Consider the following 19,923-nt stretch of genomic DNA (forward strand, 5'->3'; position numbering starts at 1 on the left):
GAGAAAAATTCTGTGTAACTGCTGTAAGATTTCTTCTTATGAAGCTGAGTTAAGCCCTACCAAGGAGCAGAGTACTACTGAATTGGGTAACTAGAACAAACTATCAAGCAAAGTCTACAACCTGTTTTAGACTACTACAATAACCTCAAAAATATCACATTGCCTGGGACATCTCTTCACAGCCAAGGATAACTCACTTTGGTATTAGCAATTGCAACAGGTCAGGAAAGACAAAATATGTTTGTCCAGAAATTCTTAAGAAAAAAATATAGTTGAATCAAATGAAGACTTGCACTGATATCCTAACTACACCACAACTAAGGCTTCATGAACCCTTAAATATTTGTATTTTTGCTCCTTGCACCCTGCAGCTGCAACAAACAAACAGCATTACCAGGGTCACCATTACAGTCTGATAAAAGTAATTCCAATGGTTCTATGATCATCTCCCCCCAAACAAATCTGGAATGTGGAAAGCAAGAAAGCAAAGGAAAATATCAACTGTCATTCAGCATTTCTATTATGAGATCACAAGCTATGCACAACACTGACAGCCAATTCCCAATAAATTTAAACTATATTTGCCATCCATAAGTACTGTGCCCATAATGCAATCAGTGGCATATCAGATGGCATCACTTCTCCCAATCAGGTCATGACCAAATAAAAAAAAGATTTAAAAAAAAGAAAAAAAGGAGAAAGGTTTCAGGTAAGTCTCAGTTTCATAAAATACACCTTATGCATGTAAGAACAGTTGAAACTAAAGTAAAGAGGGCTCAAAAATGTCAACACTGAGCATGCAGATAGAACAAAGCAACACACATGCATGAGCAGGTAAGAGAAGGGCTGGAAGAGAGCCAAATAAAGTATGCACATCCATCTGGGAAACACTTGGAAAAGAGAAATGCACAGTATGAAAGCCAGTGCTGACAAGAAACTCTTAGGGAACTGCCAAGCAGGCCAAAAAATTGTTCTGACTGGTAGCTACAGGCAGAAAACTTACAAACCACTGGAATTATACAGGATGTCTTCCCCTCCACCACAATTCTATATTTTTGTTGTTTCAATGCTGCCATATGCTTTCCTGTCCATGAAGAATGCAAAGGCTTCAGCAGTCAACAGTCAACAGGTAGTCCATGTCTTCACCAAACCAACTGTCAGGGCTGGATTACACTGGACTGAAATTAATGGAATGCTGCTCTCAAAAACATAATAAAACCACTTGGATTCAACTCAGCTTGAAGACCAGGCCCTCATAATTTGTGGTATCAGTCAAACGTGAATTGTCAAGAGTCTTAAATGTGACAGCCTGACAGATTAATTTGTATGCAAAAAAAAAAAATCCCCAAAAGTACTCTCTCTAATGCTAAGCTGCCACAAGCATTTACAAAAGATTAATGACTTCATTCAGTGTTTACATTTAAAAATAAAAAGTTTTATTTATAGGTCAATCAAATTTTCACAGTGGTAAGACTAGATTCACTCGTGTGGAAAGGAGGGCACATACTAGATATTTTGACAGATTGAAAGAGAACTAGACTACCTAGTATTATAGGGTTTTTTCCCCTCCTCTTTCCTATTTTGTTTTCCTCCTGTGACTAAGTATCACACAGGAATGTTTCCATCACTCTTTTTAGCCCAGACCAAGCACCTATTCTTTCTACCCACCTGAAAGTTGTCCTCCATCCCTTGCTGTAAACTGTCCCTGCCTCAGCTGAAAACAGAAATGCAAGTGTCAGACACCACCTGTCTCCACAGATTACCATCTGCATGTGTCATTCAGCGGTTAGTTTTGGCTGGTGAATGCATCTGGTAATTGATATTTTTATCTTAAATCAGTAAAATAAAAAATTCCATCTCACCAATCCCCTAAGTAAGCACTTCTACCCCCTCGAGCGATGGCAAGACTGTTTCAACAGCCCATCTGACACACCTTCAAACCACAGCAAAAAGATCTCTCATTAAACAAAAACTATTGCTTGCAAAGTTTACCATTTAACTCCCTTAGTACAACAGCAGTCAATTGGCCTGCCTGTGAGATCACTGCAGTCCAGGCTTAACCCAGCTCTACAAGTGCCCCATGTAGAAGGGACTCCACTTCACGAGTGCTAACTGTGCAACAGGCTGGCTGACGGTTTCCTCAGGACAGTATTCCTGGAGCATGCAAGAAAAGAGGAGGAAAGTGTCCTAGATTCAGAAAAAGGGACAGAATCCATCTGCTAGGAAAAGGGAGCTGAAGAGCCCAGAGGGACACTCAACCCAGGGTACTGCGTAGCTTGTTTGACTTTGGGTCAATATGAACACAAGACAGCTATTTGTACTCAAACTCTGTTATACCTTGAAGAGGTGATGGGGCAAAGGAGGTCTGAAATCTACTTGCTCAACACAGAGAAGTCAAAAGTACATTTCCTAATTCCTATAACTGCATAAGAAAATCAGCAGAAAATTACATCAGTAGGAACAACCAGTATGTGTAAATGATATCCTTCATTTCCTAAGAACTACACCCTAAGTAGATTACATGGGAACTCACGTAGGTTTTAACTGTTTGCTTTTTTTTGGGTCTTGTCTTTAACACTTCTTGGCAACTTACTGCATTCCATTTCAGCTAAATACCATTTTTAATGTATCATGATATAGTTTTTGTTGAGACAAGCAAAAATGTCTCTTTCACACAGAAACAGTTTTTGGCTTTTGAAATTAAAAAACATAGAAAGATAAAAAGATATACAAAAATACTTCAGCATATTTGTAAGCAAGTATTGAGAAAAGCAAGGAAAATAGAGACTGTTGTACCCAGGTAAACCGTTAGTCATCATTCTCTCCTCTAAGACTGATGGCCTTAAAAAACAACTGGTTTTAACTAGTTAAACTACTTTAAAAAACCAACTACTTCTGGCTGTACAGATTCTTACAGAAAATAACTCATTTTGATCTGGGGTTGTTTTTAGAAACCGGAGTTTCAGATGAAAAAAAAAAAATCCATGACCTTTCTGAGGCCTGCCTTTCTGGACTGCCTTATCCCTCTCAAAACCAATTCTTCCTTACCTAACTTTCCCCTTCTTGTTCAACTAGTTTCTTTCCCAGTCATTCCAAAGTTCCTTACTTCATACACTTGAGGGAAGGGTTTTGAATAGGTATGATTTTGTTCAAGGGTTGCAACCCTTAAGGCTCAGCTAAGAAGGTTTAGATAATTTGAGGCAGAAATGGAATAACCTCTATAGATTGCAATTTGCCATCACCATGCATGACAAGAGATATGCTAAAGCTTACAGTTACTTTGGTAGTTTTTATAGTAGAATGCTTCAAAAAATCTAAAAGCACTAGAGGTAGCATTTGAGGGCTGCTGACTCTTTGTCATAGAGAAGTTCTGAGTCCAGAAGAAAGAGAGAAGAAAAAGCAGCTACCATTTCCTTTTTTTTCTGTCTGCTCATTTACAATCTGGCAGGGATTCTCATCAGTCATCAACTGAACATGGTAGCACACATCTGAGGACTAACAAGAATGAAAATCATAAGCTGCAGTCTAGCAGTAGTGTGAACAAAGGGTGATGTTTAAAAGGAAGACAGCAAATAAAAGAAAAAAGGAGGAAAAAAAGGAGAAGCTAAATATGGACTGTCATTAAATATATCCAGAAATAACTAGAGTGGGACTTCCTTATCAAATGAATAGCCATGTTATAAGCATTCCCAATGTAACACTTGCCATAAGATATTTGCCAATTAAAACAACAAACCAGATGCCAGCAGCATCTGGACACCAAAGAGAAAGTGGAACTTCTCCAATATAAATTAACATGCCACATAGCAAAAGAGGAATGCAATGTCCAGCATGAACACAGAGCACCTGCAATCTCTTCACAGTGTACTTCCCTCCTATTACACTGGAAAGGGAATCACAAACACCATGTAGGTACAGGTAGGTTTTACACACATGAATCTCACTGGCATCGGGCACATTCTCTGACCAACCAGTTATGGGACACATTCACTGCAAAACTATGCCATGTATAACCCTGACATGGATAAATATTAACCACTGGCTTTCTCAAGTTTAAGGAATCATTTATTTGAAGTTAAATTGGATCAAATAATTGATTTAAGTTTCTCAGTAAACCAATAATACTCTGGGTAGATTTCAACTGGACCGATGAGTGAAGATTACTTCCACTCTCAGCATTTCTTCATCCGTAGGAACACAAAGCGAGGCTGCACCTAATGGACACATCCATAGCAAAAGTCTGTGCAAGTTCAAGCATCAGAGTGAAAGATTAACTGATAACCTAAAATTTGGAATACAAATCCCTGACCACATAATGGACACACTATAGCACAGGTCACATATATGAAAAACTGTCTGACATCACCAAGGACAGTTACAGAGACTGTAGTTAAGGCAGAATACAAAGTCAGCACAAAGCGGGCACCTGTTCTGCACAGAAAATGATGACAGCTTCTCCTTTCCTATGAAGCATACCAACTTTACCAAATGACATCTCTGACACCAGTTTTGAACACTGCTGGAAGCACAAGGTCAGATCACCAGACTGCATACCACCCTGATGAGCCCTTAAATCTCACCTGACTAGTTAATTTATCAGAAGTTTTTGGATCACAGAAGCATCTCAGCTGAAGTCCACATGGGCATCCCAGCAATGTGTAATCCACAAGATACAACAAAACAAAAGCTGTCTTGTTTTTCTTTCTATTTTTTTTTTCAAATGCTCTTGTGAATGTCTCCAAGTTAGAGAACTATAATCTCTACATGTTTGGACAGACTCCTCACCAGAGCCAGCATATGAAACACTGTATTTCAAGAACACCTGGGACCTCTGAAAGATACCACATGTGAATACTTCTCCGAAGATATACAATGACAAGTAGATTAGAAACCCTTTCAACTACAACAGGGAACAACATGTCATGTTGGCCTTGAAAAGAAAATTATGACCTCTTCAAGCCTTCTTCCTGCCAGACAAGGAAGACCATATTCAACAGTCAGGCAGTTTCTGACAGTTTTGACTGTAAACCTAGTGGAAACATCCACTTTTCCAGACAGAGATGTGAAACTTTTGAAACATATCACAGAGATTTACTTGGGCAGGAGTGGATTCCAAGTGATTAAGGCAATGCAGGGGTTCAGACCCCTGAAATTAATAGCAGGCTGCTAGTAATTTTAAGACTGGAGCTGAATATTACTTCTTTCAGTATAGTTTCTACCTCAAAATAACTTCTTTCTTGTCATCAAACAGCCAAAAACCACCTGCAAAAGCAAAAAGGTCAGCTGTCAGCAGCATCTGCAAAGCTAAATTTAACTGAGATTTGGGAAGGTCTAAAATGTTACAAGAAGTGGTTGAACTAGTGAAAACAGTTAATACAGAAACAGGAAAGTGTTTCCCTTAGAAACTACAAACTGAAACTGTAAAACAGCTGACACAGACCTGTAGGATGTGTGCTCTCTCTCATCCTACAAACAATGAAAGCTGAAACTCCTCTAACTTTGAAACCTTTTCTGACATTAGGAACACCAGGGCAATTTAAAGTAGATTAGACTGACCAAAGAGATTCTCCCAGAATTATCTTAGTTTTCCATAACTAGAGTGCCATCTGATAAACACCAGCTCAGCATGATTTAACAAACTTCATTTAATTTAACTCATAAAGAGGGCTTGCTTTTGTCTGGAGTAACAAATAACTGCCACCCTAAAAGCATAAGTTTCAAAGATGCATTTCCAGGACAAGAAGAACTATCACTTTCTAATTCTGGTCAAATTCAGTGAAGGATCAACTGAATAACAGGTATCAACAGCAGCCTTTGCATTTCTAGACAAGAACAAGGAGGTTAGGGCTTCAAAGGTCTTCTGAAATCAGTACATCACATTAAATTCCTCATTTTCCCTTTATTCCCTGATTAAGCTATGCTTTCCCTGCATACAAGCACACAAGGATGCACCTCTCATCAGGCAAGGTGAGGAGAGCTGCTGAAGAGCCCAGCGTAAGAAGAAACTGCTTTCCTGAACACAAAGATCCCCCTGTTTTCTCTCTCCTCCCCAAATCCCTAAGATCATGATGAAAAAGGTGTTCTCATATTTCACCATCTAAGTATGTTCAGGAAGCTTACAGCCTGCACATCTGTTTGCCTAATTGAATCAAAAGCCTGCTAGGATTGAAATGCTCATTTGCCTTTGCACATTTTCTGTAGTTCTATTAAACCACAGTCCAGAGCTGTCTCACAGCAGGAATTATGTGAAGCAGCTCTGGAGGCTACACTGGCTAAGGAAGCAAGAGCTGCTCAGCCTCATTGGCATTTTACCCCTCTTTCCACAGGCTACTAGAAACATGGTTTTCAACAAGCTACCATGCTTCTCACAGCACAGACAAATGCAGTTTTGAACAGTTTCAGATGCTGCAGGAAATGTCTTTGCACCAGTCAGTATTTACAAGCAGATAAGACACAGAATACTTGACTTGCCAGCGGGAGCTGTAAATAAGAATAGATGTTGCAAGACAATGATTTTTGATAAAAGCCTACTGGCACATACTCTTTCTCCTGAATAGTTCCTCTTTGAGACATGATTTTGCATCTATTCAACAGTACCTAAATGGGCATCAAGCTACAGGAAATCTAAAAAGCCTTACTTAGGCATTGTAGCTTGAATGAATCACAGAGCAACGGAGAGGAAACGCATAGTGCAGGACTGCGTGGGGACTGCTGTACAGCACAAGAACCAGTGCACCACACACTGGCTGCAAAACTATGAGAACCCAGACAGTTAGGACTGTTCTTTCACATCAGATGGGTAGCTACAGTTTTGCAATATGACTGGCCAAACAGATAGGAGAAGATAAGGATTGGAACACACACCCGCCCACCCACATATAATGGCCTTAAAGCACAGTTTGGCTCATTATTTTTCTATCACATTCTTTTACTAAGTCTTAGATGAGCCTATGCCAGGCAAAGCACAGCAAAAAATGTTATATTTTGGAAAAGACACTTGAACAAACAAATCTTGTTTCACAGCAAAAGCCTGAGCAGATCTTCCATGTTTTCTAGGCTTCTATCAGCCTTAACTTCAGTGCTGGGTAATGCTGAACCATTAGCAGATGTGTTTTTTCTCCCTTTGGGCTTCCCAGCTGAGTACAGAAAACAACATAACCCCAGTTCTAAAAAGCAGATACTCAGTATAGTTTCTGCCCTAACATACTTAGGATTTTTGAAGTTCTGTATATAAACCAAAGATTATCCACAGTCAGAGAATAATGAATATTTCATTAAGGGAGGTTTTACTGCAAATATTTCTGAACATAATAGCAAAAAAGATAAGACATCTACACAGCAAAAGTCATAACAAACCTTTGAAAGACTGGCGTAAGTGTTTGCCTTTGAGAACATCTTGATGAATAAAAGCATTCTGACATTTCTGGCCCATTCAAAGAAGAGAATATAAAATCTCTTTAAGTCTTCTCCTAAAAGACTTGCATTTGAAGATACGTCAACAATATTCAGTGACAGCAAGTTCACTCTGCAGAAAAGTGATGTTGGAAAGGAAATAGAGGAAATAGTTGGGGAAAAAAAAAAAAAGAAACAAGAAAAAAAACTTAGCAGTACCTCAGATCCAGTAGTCTTTGACCTCTTTGCAGGAATTTCTTTATCCTATAGGGAAAGAGTGAAGTAAAGAGGTATATAAAGAACACTAGAAAGCAGCACCTTATTCACATAAATACAGTCAACAGTACTTTGCAATCCAATTGAAACAGCCCTTTGTGAGCACAAAGGCCTAAATTATAACTTTTAAAAGGAAGTACTCGGTTCTGTTTCATTGTGAAATTCTAACCTTCAAGACATTAACAAGGGAAGATAAAAAAATGTACAAGGACACATTTACTTTCTGGCAGCTACCAAGAAATTTAAGCAGCAGTTTAGGCCTGTACTCAACTGATTAAAAACAGTTGAAGAAGACAAAAACCAATCCATAATAAACAAAACCAGTACAAAAAATAAGTCTGGATTTATCCATCATAAAGTCCATAAATCTTAGACAAGGGGATGGAAAGACTCTAGCATACATCCTTAAGTCATCCTCCTGCAAACAAGGCAAAATTAACAGAGACCTTAACCATGACTTCCCTTCTTGCTCACCATTCAGGCCCTATATTGGGTAGAATGCTATTTCTGCACTCACACACCAAAATGAAAGTCTCTCCACACTGATCAGAAACTGCTGTACTCTAATTTAACCTACTGGCAAAATCATAGGCTATAAGCTACTCCCACAAACTTTTAACTCTAGGTGCAGGGACAGCAAGGCCTCTGGGAACATGTGATGAAAATGCCCATGGCTTTTCCAGCAATAGCATGGACTGAACATGGTATCTTAATAATGATACTCTGAACGGCCTGCCTCTCCTACTGACAAGCACTGGGGTCTGCTGATGAAAAAGGTTTCATTCAGATTTCTAATCTCTTGGATTTAATAATTTAAGAGATTGGTTCATCAGTTCAGGAGTCTCCATCTGAACATGTTCAAACTATTGACCTTTTGCACCACTCATATCACCCATAGAGACTCAGCAACAAAACAAGAAAACGACTAAAACTCCCCCAGCCTGTTTGTGTCACAAGCACCCTGTGATAAGCAAACCTCAGCCTAAACTAAAGACTGGCAGTTCTCCCATCAGTGACAGACTAAACAGCCGTTTCATTATTGCTGTAATGAAACCCCAGGGAGGGCAGCTAACAAGACACGACAGTGCTCAGCTGCACCTCGTGCACTTCGAATCTCCAAAGGTGTGATTACCACTTCTCCCCTGGGCATTGCTGTTGGCTTCCAATTCTAATGCTCCTTTTGGGAATTAAAGACGTACACTATAAGTTATGCAAGCGTGTGCTGTACATCCACGACAAAGAAATGTACACTTTTAACGGCAGGTGTAGAAAACTGCTAATTCAAAAAGAGTAACAGCAGAAAATTAATTCAAGCACAAACCTAAACACAGAGAATTATCACAAGATACAGTGAGGGTTCTCCTGCCCTCAATCACTTAGAGACTTAAATAGACACCTAGGCTTGTATAAACAGCAATCATTATTATTATTACGTGTCACTGCAAGTTACTAAACTCAGCAGAGAAAATTTGGTGTAGTCATTGTGCCTGCGTTACATAAGGCACCGGTGTGGGTTAGAGTGAGCCCTTTCTGGCACTATATATTTCTCTGTTGATTACCAAAAAAAAAAAAAAAAAGCTTTTAAAAACTGCACTTTTATCCAAAGAACACCAACAAAACTAATAGCATTTTGAAATTATTAATGTTTCAAGGCATAAAAACATACCTCTTTAGATCCAGCAAACAACGGAATGTCATGGAATGGGGAAATATATTTGCCATCTGCATTCTCTGAAAGACAAAACGAAGCAGCATTGCAAACCTAAAGATTTGGCATAAGATGTTGGTGTTGCTAAACATCACACAATACAGAAATGAATATATGCTATGATTGTGCATCGGTTAAACTTTTTCTGAAGTTCAATTTCAAACATGTACCGACATGGAGGACAAGGAATTTGAGTGTTTTGACAAGGAATTATTAGAATCAAAGTTATTGCTTTAGAATTCAACACTATGCTTCTCTTCTACCTGGCAATGCAAGCTATACAAGGATGAGAAGATTCTTTCATTCTTTTCTACTCCCTGGCCATACACAACCATTAACAAATTAAAAAATAAAAAAAAACCACCCAAAGGAACCTCATTTCCATCAGTGGTAAGTGAATTCATCTGGGTTTCTACCAATGTTGCCCCATGATTGCACTGTATTTCTAATAAACAGAGTTTCATGACCACAAATCCCTCAACATAACAGGCCAAATCCTTTAGACCAAGAGTAACTGAGGGATGGGATAATTGCTCTAAGCCCTCGATATGAAACACCACACCTTGAAACCAGCAGAAATTGATCTTAACTTAATGGGGGCCCAATCTGCACCTTAGCCTTGCCCCCACCCTAGAAAGCAACTAATTTCACTGGAGTGTATGTTTAAGTTTTTCAAGTCCAAGTATCACATCAAAAGAGTGCAAATACTAATTCAAATCCCAAGGAATTTCTCCTCTGCTAGCACCCCTATTCATAGTAAAGGAAAAAGCAGACAAGGCACTTCACTCAGCTTTGGACTTTTGACCACCTCAGCAAAGAGTAAATGGAGCAGATGTGTGACGCCTGGAAACCTCCCAGATGCTCCTCCGAAATAAAACAAAATTTAGAGGTAAGCTGTTTAGTCCCATGAAATAAAGTGACTTTCCCTAGACAATCTCCTGCACTGGCAGCCCCATGAATGAGCACAAGGGAGCTCTGGCAGCGCTGCCAAGCGGGCACACGCCGCCTCCACTTCTCCCACACCAGCAGACGTCAGAGTTGACTGTAGGTCAATGGACCAGAAACGTAGCAACCCACTGCGATAGGACTGGCACACAAACAAGACAACACTGTTACGAAAATGCGTAATACTGAACACGGCACACCCTCAGCTCTGCTGGGTTTTGAGACGCCTCCTGGAGCATTGCCCGTGCCCTCGCACTGCCACTTGCCGGATCCCGCTCGGGGCTGGAGCCCCACGTTTTGGATGCCAGCCTCCCGCCTCGGTGACGTGTCTGGTGGGAGGGAGGGCTGCCCTGCTCACAAGGGACAGGCTGGGCTGTCACACCCCAGAGCCTCTCACGGCTGTCCCTGGGGTGTCACCGGCCCCCGCGGCCGCGCTGCCGCTACACGGCACCACGGCGGCGCTTCACCCCCGCCGTCCTCCGGGGCTCAGCAAGGGCACGGCTGGGCCGGGGCTGAGCAGGCCCAGCATTCCCTCCAAATGCCGGGATGGCTACAAGATCTGCTCTCACTCTCTACAAAAACACTGCTCCCCCCCTGCAGCCGCGGGAAGGCTCGGGGGCGATACCTCAGCCAGCCCGAGGAGCCGCCGCGGGAGCGGGGAGCCCCCGGCGCCACCTCCGTGCGCCCAACGGGCCGTGGAAGGAAGGGGTTTATGGAGTCCGGGGACTGCTACTTACTAAAGTAGAGGCGGTAATCGGGCGAGTTGGGCCGGCCCCGCTGTTCCGTGCTGTAGCGGGACATGGCGCCCAGGCGCCCCCACCCCCGCGCCACCAGCAGCAGCCGCGACAGCCCCGGCGGCGCTCGCATGATGGCGGCGGCCGCGCGCCGCCTTCCCTCCCCTTCCTGCGGCCGCCGCCGCGCCGGCCCTGCCCCGCCTGCTCCGGGCCCGGCCGGGCCTCGGGCAGCGCCCCGGAGAAAGGGAGAAGCTGTGGGGCTGCACAGCCTCCAGGGCAGGGTCTGCCGGATTGAAATTTATAATAAGGAAAGCCAGCCCCTCCTTGAGGCGGTAGGTGACCCCAGCGGGAGGCAGGCAAGGTTGCGCAGGTGGTCGCCCGGGTGTAGCCAGGCTGAGGGGCTCGCAGGCCGCCAGCACTGCCACAAAGGGCAGTGCCGAGATGCCGAGAGCATGGAGCTAGGCTTTTCTCGGTGATGCCAAGCACTAGGACTCGAGGGAGTGAGCAGAAACTGACACATAGGGAGTCCCACCTGAACTTACACTAGAGCAGGAGATTTTCATGATGGCCTCACTACTGTTGCTCCATGTACTCCTCTGAAATGTGTCAGTGCTTTGGATCTTTGATGGAGCTGTAATCTAGTGTGTGGATGTCCCATTACAAGAAGTCTCTAAAAAAAAAAAAAAAAAGCTATGGTCTCTGATTTGTGCCACTGCTTGCTGCATTTGTGACAATAGACAGCTCCAGGAGAGCAGAGAAACTTTGCAAGGCCACTTTTGCAGAAGCTACAAAATAGTACTTCGTATCATCCTCATCAGAGGAGTTGGCATCTGAGTTCACCAAATGCAAGGTTTTCAGGGATAATGTCCTGAATTGAACATGTAGGGGTGAAATTCTTCATAGAATCATAGAGCTGGAGGGATGGGTCCTTAAAGATCATGTCGTTCCCTCCTGCCATGGACAGGGACACCTTTTACCAGACAAGGTTGCTCAGACCTCCATCCAAACTGCCAATGAACAATTCCAGGGATGGGGCATCCACAACCTCTCTGGGCAACCTGTTCCAGTCTCTCCCTCATAGTAAAGAATTTATTTGTCATATCTAATTCCAGACAGACTCTCTTTCAGTCTGAAGCCATTCCCCCTTGTCCCATCACTACATACTCTTGTAAGAAGTCCCTCTCCATCTTTCTTCTAGGCTGTCCTCAGATACCAGCAGCTCTCTGTGGTTCTAAGTCTTTTAAGTTTGTCTAGAGGGCAAACAATCTGTTTTTCACGTGGAGTAATTAAAAAAAGGAAAAACCTATATAACTTTTTTTTCTATTATAATAAAACCCATTATGTGCTTTCTTTGAGTTGGCCTGCTACTGAAACGGGCAAGGTTAAAAGGAAACACATGCCATAGGCCTAGCACTCTGCCTCTGCTTAGTTCTGAGGAATCTGGATTTCATTTATGGAAGGTCAGAGCCTTTGGAAATCACTTACTGAGAATACACAGGATTTTTTACACTTGCAAAGCTGACAGATGGGTGTAAGGTTATTCTAGTAGGAGTCCAATTCATATTTATTTTCTTCTGCGAGCTGGGAAGTGAAATACACTGCAGTGTCCAGGAGTGCCTGGTAAGATGCACAAAGCCTGAGCACAGAGTTCTCCTTTGCCTTGTGTTGTGAACATGGTCTTACCTAAAACTCTCTCATCTCTAATGGGAAATCAGCTGTGAAGCTCTTTAAATTTATGAAATATAAACGAGTTTCTGTGCAGGCACTGTTTAGATGCATAAATAAATGCCATCGTGTTACCTAGCAAGGGTAGATGATACAGCAGAAAACCACATTGAAAACCTGCTTATGCTACCAGAGCAGAGAAAATGATGCTTTAGTACTTTAAAGTATCCAAAATTATCTTAGTACTGCAGAAATATTAATCCTTTAAATGGGTTTGATTGAATTTTTCAGTATCATGCATTATATTACATAGAATACAGCAGAAGTACACCAATACTCCTCAAGTCATATTTGGGTAAGACCAGCTCCCTGGTTAGAATAAATTTACCTACCATCCTTCAAATCAATGTTCTGGTTCCAGTATTTACCTTGAGAAAATTCTCCAGAATTACCAAGTCTTTTACTGCCGAGGGATTTTTTCACATTCATTCCCAAGCATTTTGCATCTAATTCCTTGCATACCATTCCAATTGGGCCAGCAAAAAGCATTTATAGGACTGATCCCGTTCAATGACCTTGTAACAGCTCCTGCTGAAAAACAATGAAAATATTGCTATTTATTTCAATGGAATTAGAGCCGGGTCCTTAAGACTTAAGTAGAACTTACATGGTGCTTAGGTTTTATGCTTGCCCTCTGCACAGGGGTGAATCTCATTCCAGCAAAATGCCACTGGAGGATAGCAAAAAACTCAGCAGCAATATAACCATCTAAGCCTGAAGGACGTCCTTATTTTAAAAGTTTGTACTCTGAGGTGTACATTTACATGGATTTTAGATAAATTTTTATATACACATATAAATATTTAAAAATTAATGTTTTGCCCATTAAAATGCTGTGCAAATTAAATGCAGAAAATATTATCTATATTATAATTTAAGGATACTCATCCTCCTGAATGAAAATAATTTTCATCTTTTCACCTAATAAAGCTTTGAAGAATTTCATTAGTACGACTACTTGCTATTTCAGTGCGTTTGCTCTTGGCTGGTGATCACATCATTATCATTAAATTTTGCTGTAATAGAAGTTCTATTTCCATGGCTTATAAGACCGTTAATCTGAAGGAATCAATTCCTGCCAGCCTTTGGTTTTGCTGCTACCTTTGTGCAAAAGTTACAGCCAGGCTTCCTCCCTGCCCAGCCACCTCGGTGGAACAGGTCACTCCCTGGGCCTGCTGGCCAGTGCTCTCTCATTCAGCCAACACCATTTCCCCCACCTGCCAATGGATCAGCTGGAACCAGTGCTCCCTAGGGCAGATCAAGCCAGGCAAGGCTAGCTGAGGCAGTTTAGGGACTTTGGGCTAAGTTATTCAGGCTGCTTTTTAGCCAAAGTGAGTTAAGGGCCATGAACAACTCCTGCAGATCTTTGCACTGACAGTCCTCAGCAGGAGAAGGATGACAAATCATTGGAGTTGGTGACCTCTTTCATTGGCACAGCTGGATTTGGCAGAGGATGTCTAGAGAGGAAGTCTAGAAGCAGCCAAGTCACATATGGATTTGTATATTGCTCACTGATGGATGCCTGATGGCAGTGAAAGACTGCGTCATCTAACTGAAAGGAATCATTGTGTATTTCAGTAACCAGAATTAGGTTTATCAGGTTACACTACTTTCCATCTCAGTGTGAGTAAGAACAGAGGCTCCTATCATGAAGACACTAAGTACCTTGGGTCACACTGTGGACCCCTGTTTTGTAGCAGTGAACTCACTTCAGTAACCCAATTGCTTTAAAGAGACTGATCTTCTGTATTTATGCAAAATTTAGATTTAGTCATAATACTCATTACTGTTAGGAATATTTTAAGTTTACACCCTGTTTTTCCCTGAATAAATTGTTTGTCTGAGCTGTTTTGTCTAAGCTGTTTGTTTCTTTTTTAACCATGCTTTTGTTACGCTCCCCTGTGAAATGTGTTAGGATTCGCTTGCCAGATTTAACTTCTCTGGACCGCTACCAAAAAGTGATTTGCCTATCAAGAGGCCAGGATGCCACGACTGAGTCTTGTTTTGTCAGATATGTCAATTTCTTCCCTCCTAGGTATCTGTACTGAGTTTATTTTAAGCTCTGTGAACCAGGGATTTTCAGCCTGCCCTAACTCCCGTTAAACTTGTTTGTGAGTATGAACTGAAGCTTCATTTTTTTAAAGATTCTTATCTTTGTTACTCCAAGGCAACTCCTCCATCACAAAACAAAAATCACCAAATAGTATTCTCTCTGGTTTATTCTTTCATTCATTCTTTCACAAATGAGCACAAACAGGAACATAGAGAGAAAGAAAAAAAGGCTCCAATTCAGCTATAAAAATACTGTCTGGAAATATAAAATTTTAGTGTGAAGCTGCAAATGTATAATGATTAAAAATAGAGACCTAGAAGGAAAATCTTTCCAGTTGCTCATGATGGTCCATTTTTAGGTTCCATTTCTCTCTTGATTTGTGAATTGCCAGATATAAGGTTCTCAAAGAATTCCACATAAAATATTTCATCTTGGTAATTTCTATGCCCTCTTATTTTATATTGAAACACACCAATAATGAAGAATCATCTTCCTGTTCTTTTACCTATGCCTCGCTCTCTTGCTTGTCTTTCCTCATTAGCTTTGATATCACAGTGCCATCTACTTGATCAACAGAGTCAGGTTATTTTCCTTAGAAAATTACATGGCTGTAACACTGAAGAAATCAAAGGGCTGCTTGGTTTCCTGGCAAGTTCTCTCTCCTTCTCACCTCCCAGCCCTTTCAAAGCAGCACTGCCCTTAGATGTCCCCCTTTGGGAGCTGGCCCAGCTCCAAGCCTATCAGACCTACACAAAGCCCTGGCTGGATAGTGACAGATCCACGGCGCTGCAAGGACAATTCAAGCCCTGCCGACCCTTTTCTCAGCATCCCTTCTCCTCTCTGGCAGGTGTTTCAATTTGAGAGATGGGTCCCCCTCTGTAGGCAGAAAACACGTCAGCCTTTTGTGTGTAAACTGGAGCAGAGGCTTTGTTTGGAGTAAGAAAGCATCGCAGCAGACAGAGGAGATAGATTGCATGTCTTGAAAGGTCGAGCCATCCCTTCCTAGAAATATCCACAGCCTAGCCTGAGCCCCAGCAGGCATGTACTTTATGAATTTTTCCTACAAATATTTAGATGAGAAACACTGTAGACAGGGCTAAAAGAAATTATCCCTGTACACTTACTTCTAAAGACCTGTTTCTCTACAGGAATCACCAGTCTGGCAAGATCAACAGTAGGAGTGAAGGTGAGACTGCCACACTAAATAACTTTTCACCTGCAAGACAGGCTTTTTTCTCTTTTTGTACTATTGAAAGGTGTTTGAAGTTTTTTCCTATGTATATTTCAAAGTAATTTTGATTCATTCATTGTGAAAAATCAGCGTGTAGACTCCAGTTTTACCTGTCCCCAAGCCTTATCTTTTTATTGCTTTTTTTCCTCACCTGTCATGCTGTTCTTATCTTACCAGTACTGTTGCAAACAGGTAGAGTGTACATACCAGCCACTTTCCTGTGCTCAAAGTCCTTGATGGGCCTTACACAGGATTGTTCTTATCAAAGCCTCCACGTTTTGTCCCTCAGAAGACATCTTTCCTATGACATGTGCATACAGGCTGAGTGACAAGGTACAGGCTTGCTTTTATTTGCACTGAGACTTCTCTGTACGGAGATGGGGAGCTACACAGACATCTACACTCTTTGCTGTCATGCTCCACCTGTGGGGAAGGTAGGACAGCTTTCTGCAGCAGTACCATGGTACCTTTCTGCTTCTCCACTGCCTGTCAAATGTGATCTTTTTACATAGGTGAGACTGGCGAAGTCACATGTAGCTGTGGAGTGAGACTTTCTTTTCCTTGGTGTCTGTGCTGGCCATTGCAGTGAGCAAACTTGGAAATGCCAATCCCATGCCATTGCCACAGGACTCCAGCAGTGGTCTGTGCATCCACTCAAAGGGAACAGGCACAGCAGCCAACCCACACCAGTATTTTTTGTATAACTTCTGGGATCCTGAGTTATAAAGAAATCTTCTGTAACAGCTGTGAGGTATGACAAGAAAACAAATAACTGTTTGCTTACTTAATGGCCATCAGTCTTTATGGTGCTTCTGGTTCATTTATAGCTCAGGACTGAGATAAAGGTTGGCATTGACCATACAACAATCAGCTCTTATATGTGGCCAATACAGTTGCTGGGGAACACAATGCCAATATTTTCTGTGTTGACACCAGCACCTGTTCTGTTTCTTAAGCAGGGTGGCTTCCATGCAAATAACTCCTTTGAGTGTTTGCATCAACTGGATTCCAGTTTGCTCTGTGGAATTGAGCATAACAGAGTGGTAAAAGAGATTTCCACATTCATTGTAAAAAGAGCACCTTGTCCACGTAGATACCATATATTCATCTTGTCTTAGGGATTGGTGACTTTGGTACTGTTTTCCCATCAGTTGCTAATGGGGCCAGAAGAGAGCAGGAATAATTTGAAATTGAGAAAGGGTTCCTCATACTGTTGTGAGTGGCAGTGAATGCTTCACACACAGTTCTGACCCGTGCTTTCTGTGACATTTTGTTACAGTCAGTAAAGATCAGCAAACAGTAATAAGACTTTATAGGGGGTCTTGCTCAAAAGCACATCTGATTGTTTTTATGTAATCCCTCTGCTGATTGCACAAGGCATAGCCCATTGCTATAAATCCATGATGGGATTTAATGTGATGATGGATACACCTGATTGTGTCTCAAATCTCCCTCCCCACAAAGGGGTTGGGAAAGCCACCAGTCCTGAACGTGTCCCACTCATTTGGAGTATCACAGAAGAGATGATATTTTCAGCTTTTCCTATGTTGGGTGAGATATTTTAAGGAGATATTTTAAGGTTGCAATAAGTTCTCATCTACATTCTAAACTGTGGTGTAGGCCTGCTTTGGGCTCCTGGCTTTCTCCAAAATAATGCTGCTGTCTAAAGCCATGTAAACCATTCCAAGTACAACAGCAGCAGCAACTACAGCTGGCTTTCCCCATAATAATTTTGTTGCTGAATGAACACATACTATTTTACCCCTTGTGACTGAGTTGAAGAGGAAGACAACTTTTGCATGTGGGGAGATTGCTGTCATAATAAACACCTGAGCAAACCATACCTACAGGATTTACCATATCTTGGCTGTAACTCTGCACATGTGACAGAACTTACAATGCCAAGAATTCTATTTAGTTTGTTCTTCCACCTTCACCCGGCTGAGACACATTCCCCAGTTCTCTCCCAAACCATTTTAATTTAAATAAACATAATGAAATCTCATCTAAAATGATGTGACCTCTGTTTTCTGAGAAGCCGGGCACTGAAATCCTGATGGGGAAAGATTCCTTCTCTGGGTAATTCTGGCCTAAGCAGCCATCAGCCCTACCCACAGCTGCTCATATGTGCCCTGCGTCATCCCCTGCCTCATGCTGCCACAACTGCTTCCTTAGCTGGATGAGGAACTAATCAGAAGCACAGATCCAGATGGAAAATAGCCCAGGGAAAAGGGGCGAGGGAAGGAGTTTTCTGCCAGATCAGTTCCTCCATCTCATCTCAAGTGTGTGTGTTTACACCCTGCAGCCATAATGGGAACAAATTCATCTGGGGAAGGGGGGCAGTCAGGGTGGTGACTGTTTAAACCAGTTTTACCACCCTCAATGAATACCAAACTATTGCTTCAAATAAAAGCTCCTCCCAAAGTCCCCAGTGTAAAGAAATTGTCTTATTGATTTCCCTAACTCCCACTTTAGTCTGTGTACTGCTTGTTGCTGGAGCTTTGATGCTTGTCACAAGTGTGTCACCAGGCTGTCCCTGCCTACGCCTCTCCCTGCTGTCACCACTGCTTTGCCTTTCAAGGAACTTTTGTGGTCTGACTTGCAGAATAAAGAGTTTCTTAGGAAATATCAAAGAGGAGGCAGGACGTAACACATGAATTGCCTATGTAATATGTGACTTCTCTGTGTGAGCACAAAGTCTTCCCAGTATTCCCCTCACCACTTTATTCCTCTGCCAGGCTGTGTTTGGGCTGGACACTTTGTGCAGCACTGGCATGGTGCTGCAATTTGACGTAGTTTATTGCTTAACAGTTTCATAACCTCTTATTTTCACTACTGGGTAGAAATGAAGGGCTTTGATGAGGAGATTGCATTACAGGACCCATTTTGTAAAGAAAAACAAAACTTGGAAATGAGGTTACACTACTACGTCTCATCCCAGCTTGTTTTTTACTAGACAGTCCTTCAGGGACATAGCGTGGCAGCGCTAAAGCCAAGCTCTCTGCCAGCCTCTGTCAGAGGGACATTTGTTGTGTCCTCTGGCAGATGCTGTGGCAATAACTGTGCGTGAGACTGACACCGATTAGGCTGCACCACGGGGCTCCCACCAGGCATTTCCTACAGCGGTGAGGGCTACAGGGTTGGGTATCACAGCAGCAGCAGTGATTGCTACTGATGGCTGTTGGGGCTCTTCCCAGGATAAGTCCGGTCCAAGCTTAGATGCCAGCAACTCCTGCTGTTTTGACATGAGCTTGATTAGACTGGCGCTACAGAGGATCACTAGACAGTACATGTGTGCCAGAGGCCTTTGCTCACAGACAGGATAATAAGATCTCTTCCAGGGACTAATGCAGAGGTATTATGAGCAGGTGTTTTGGTGTCTACTCCCCTGGCTATCACAGCCTGGTGGTTGGCTGTGGTATCCTTCACAGGTCCTTGGCAGGCTTGCGCCTTGGCTTTGGCCCTTCTGTGCGTAGCGTAGAGCGGGACAGAGCCTGGTTTGAGACAAGCATCAGCTCCACGCTGCTTCCTACCTCCCGGAGGGACTTTCATGTCCTTCTCAGCCCTTTCCTTCATTGTCCTGGGGGATTGGTCGCCTTTCAAACCTGTAGATCCAGAGTTTCCAGCCCAAAAGCTACATCCGTTAGTGGGGTCAGGAGACTGGCAGATGCAACTTGATATGCAAGGAGCCGAGGTTCTGACCAGGCTGCCGGAGTGAGGGCCGAGTGGGTGGCTGGCCTCCCCTTTCCATTGGCCTTGCCTCTCTGCTTCCACCTGCCCGGCAGCGCAGAGAGGGAAGGGGTCTGCCGTGCCACATTCAGCCATCGCCCTGCCAGAGCCGGGAGGAGGCAATTCCCGC

General features: G+C 42.6%; 1 protein-coding gene across 3 annotated transcripts in view; it reads right to left on the reverse strand.

Annotated features, from left to right (window-relative positions):
* Positions 1 to 19,923, reverse strand: part of PPA2 (inorganic pyrophosphatase 2) — a 45,543-nt gene that overhangs the window by 23,614 nt on the left and 2,006 nt on the right. The window contains exons 2-4 of one of the 3 annotated variants that reach the window (XM_059844215.1): positions 13,149 to 13,311; positions 9,335 to 9,399; positions 7,612 to 7,656 (exon numbers count right to left, since the gene is read on the reverse strand). In XM_059844215.1, the coding sequence (XP_059700198.1) occupies positions 7,612 to 7,656; positions 9,335 to 9,399; positions 13,149 to 13,269 (231 nt within the window). In that variant the 5' untranslated portion in view covers positions 13,270 to 13,311. Of the gene's footprint in view, positions 1 to 7,356; positions 7,412 to 7,611; positions 7,657 to 9,334; positions 9,400 to 11,058; positions 11,217 to 13,148; positions 13,312 to 19,923 lie in introns of those variants that run through there. The other 2 variants (XM_059844216.1, XM_059844217.1) reach the window with 2 other exon arrangements.

The sequence above is a fragment of the Haemorhous mexicanus genome, chromosome 4 (genome assembly GCF_027477595.1).
Source record: "Haemorhous mexicanus isolate bHaeMex1 chromosome 4, bHaeMex1.pri, whole genome shotgun sequence".
Lineage (NCBI taxonomy): Eukaryota > Metazoa > Chordata > Aves > Passeriformes > Fringillidae > Haemorhous > Haemorhous mexicanus.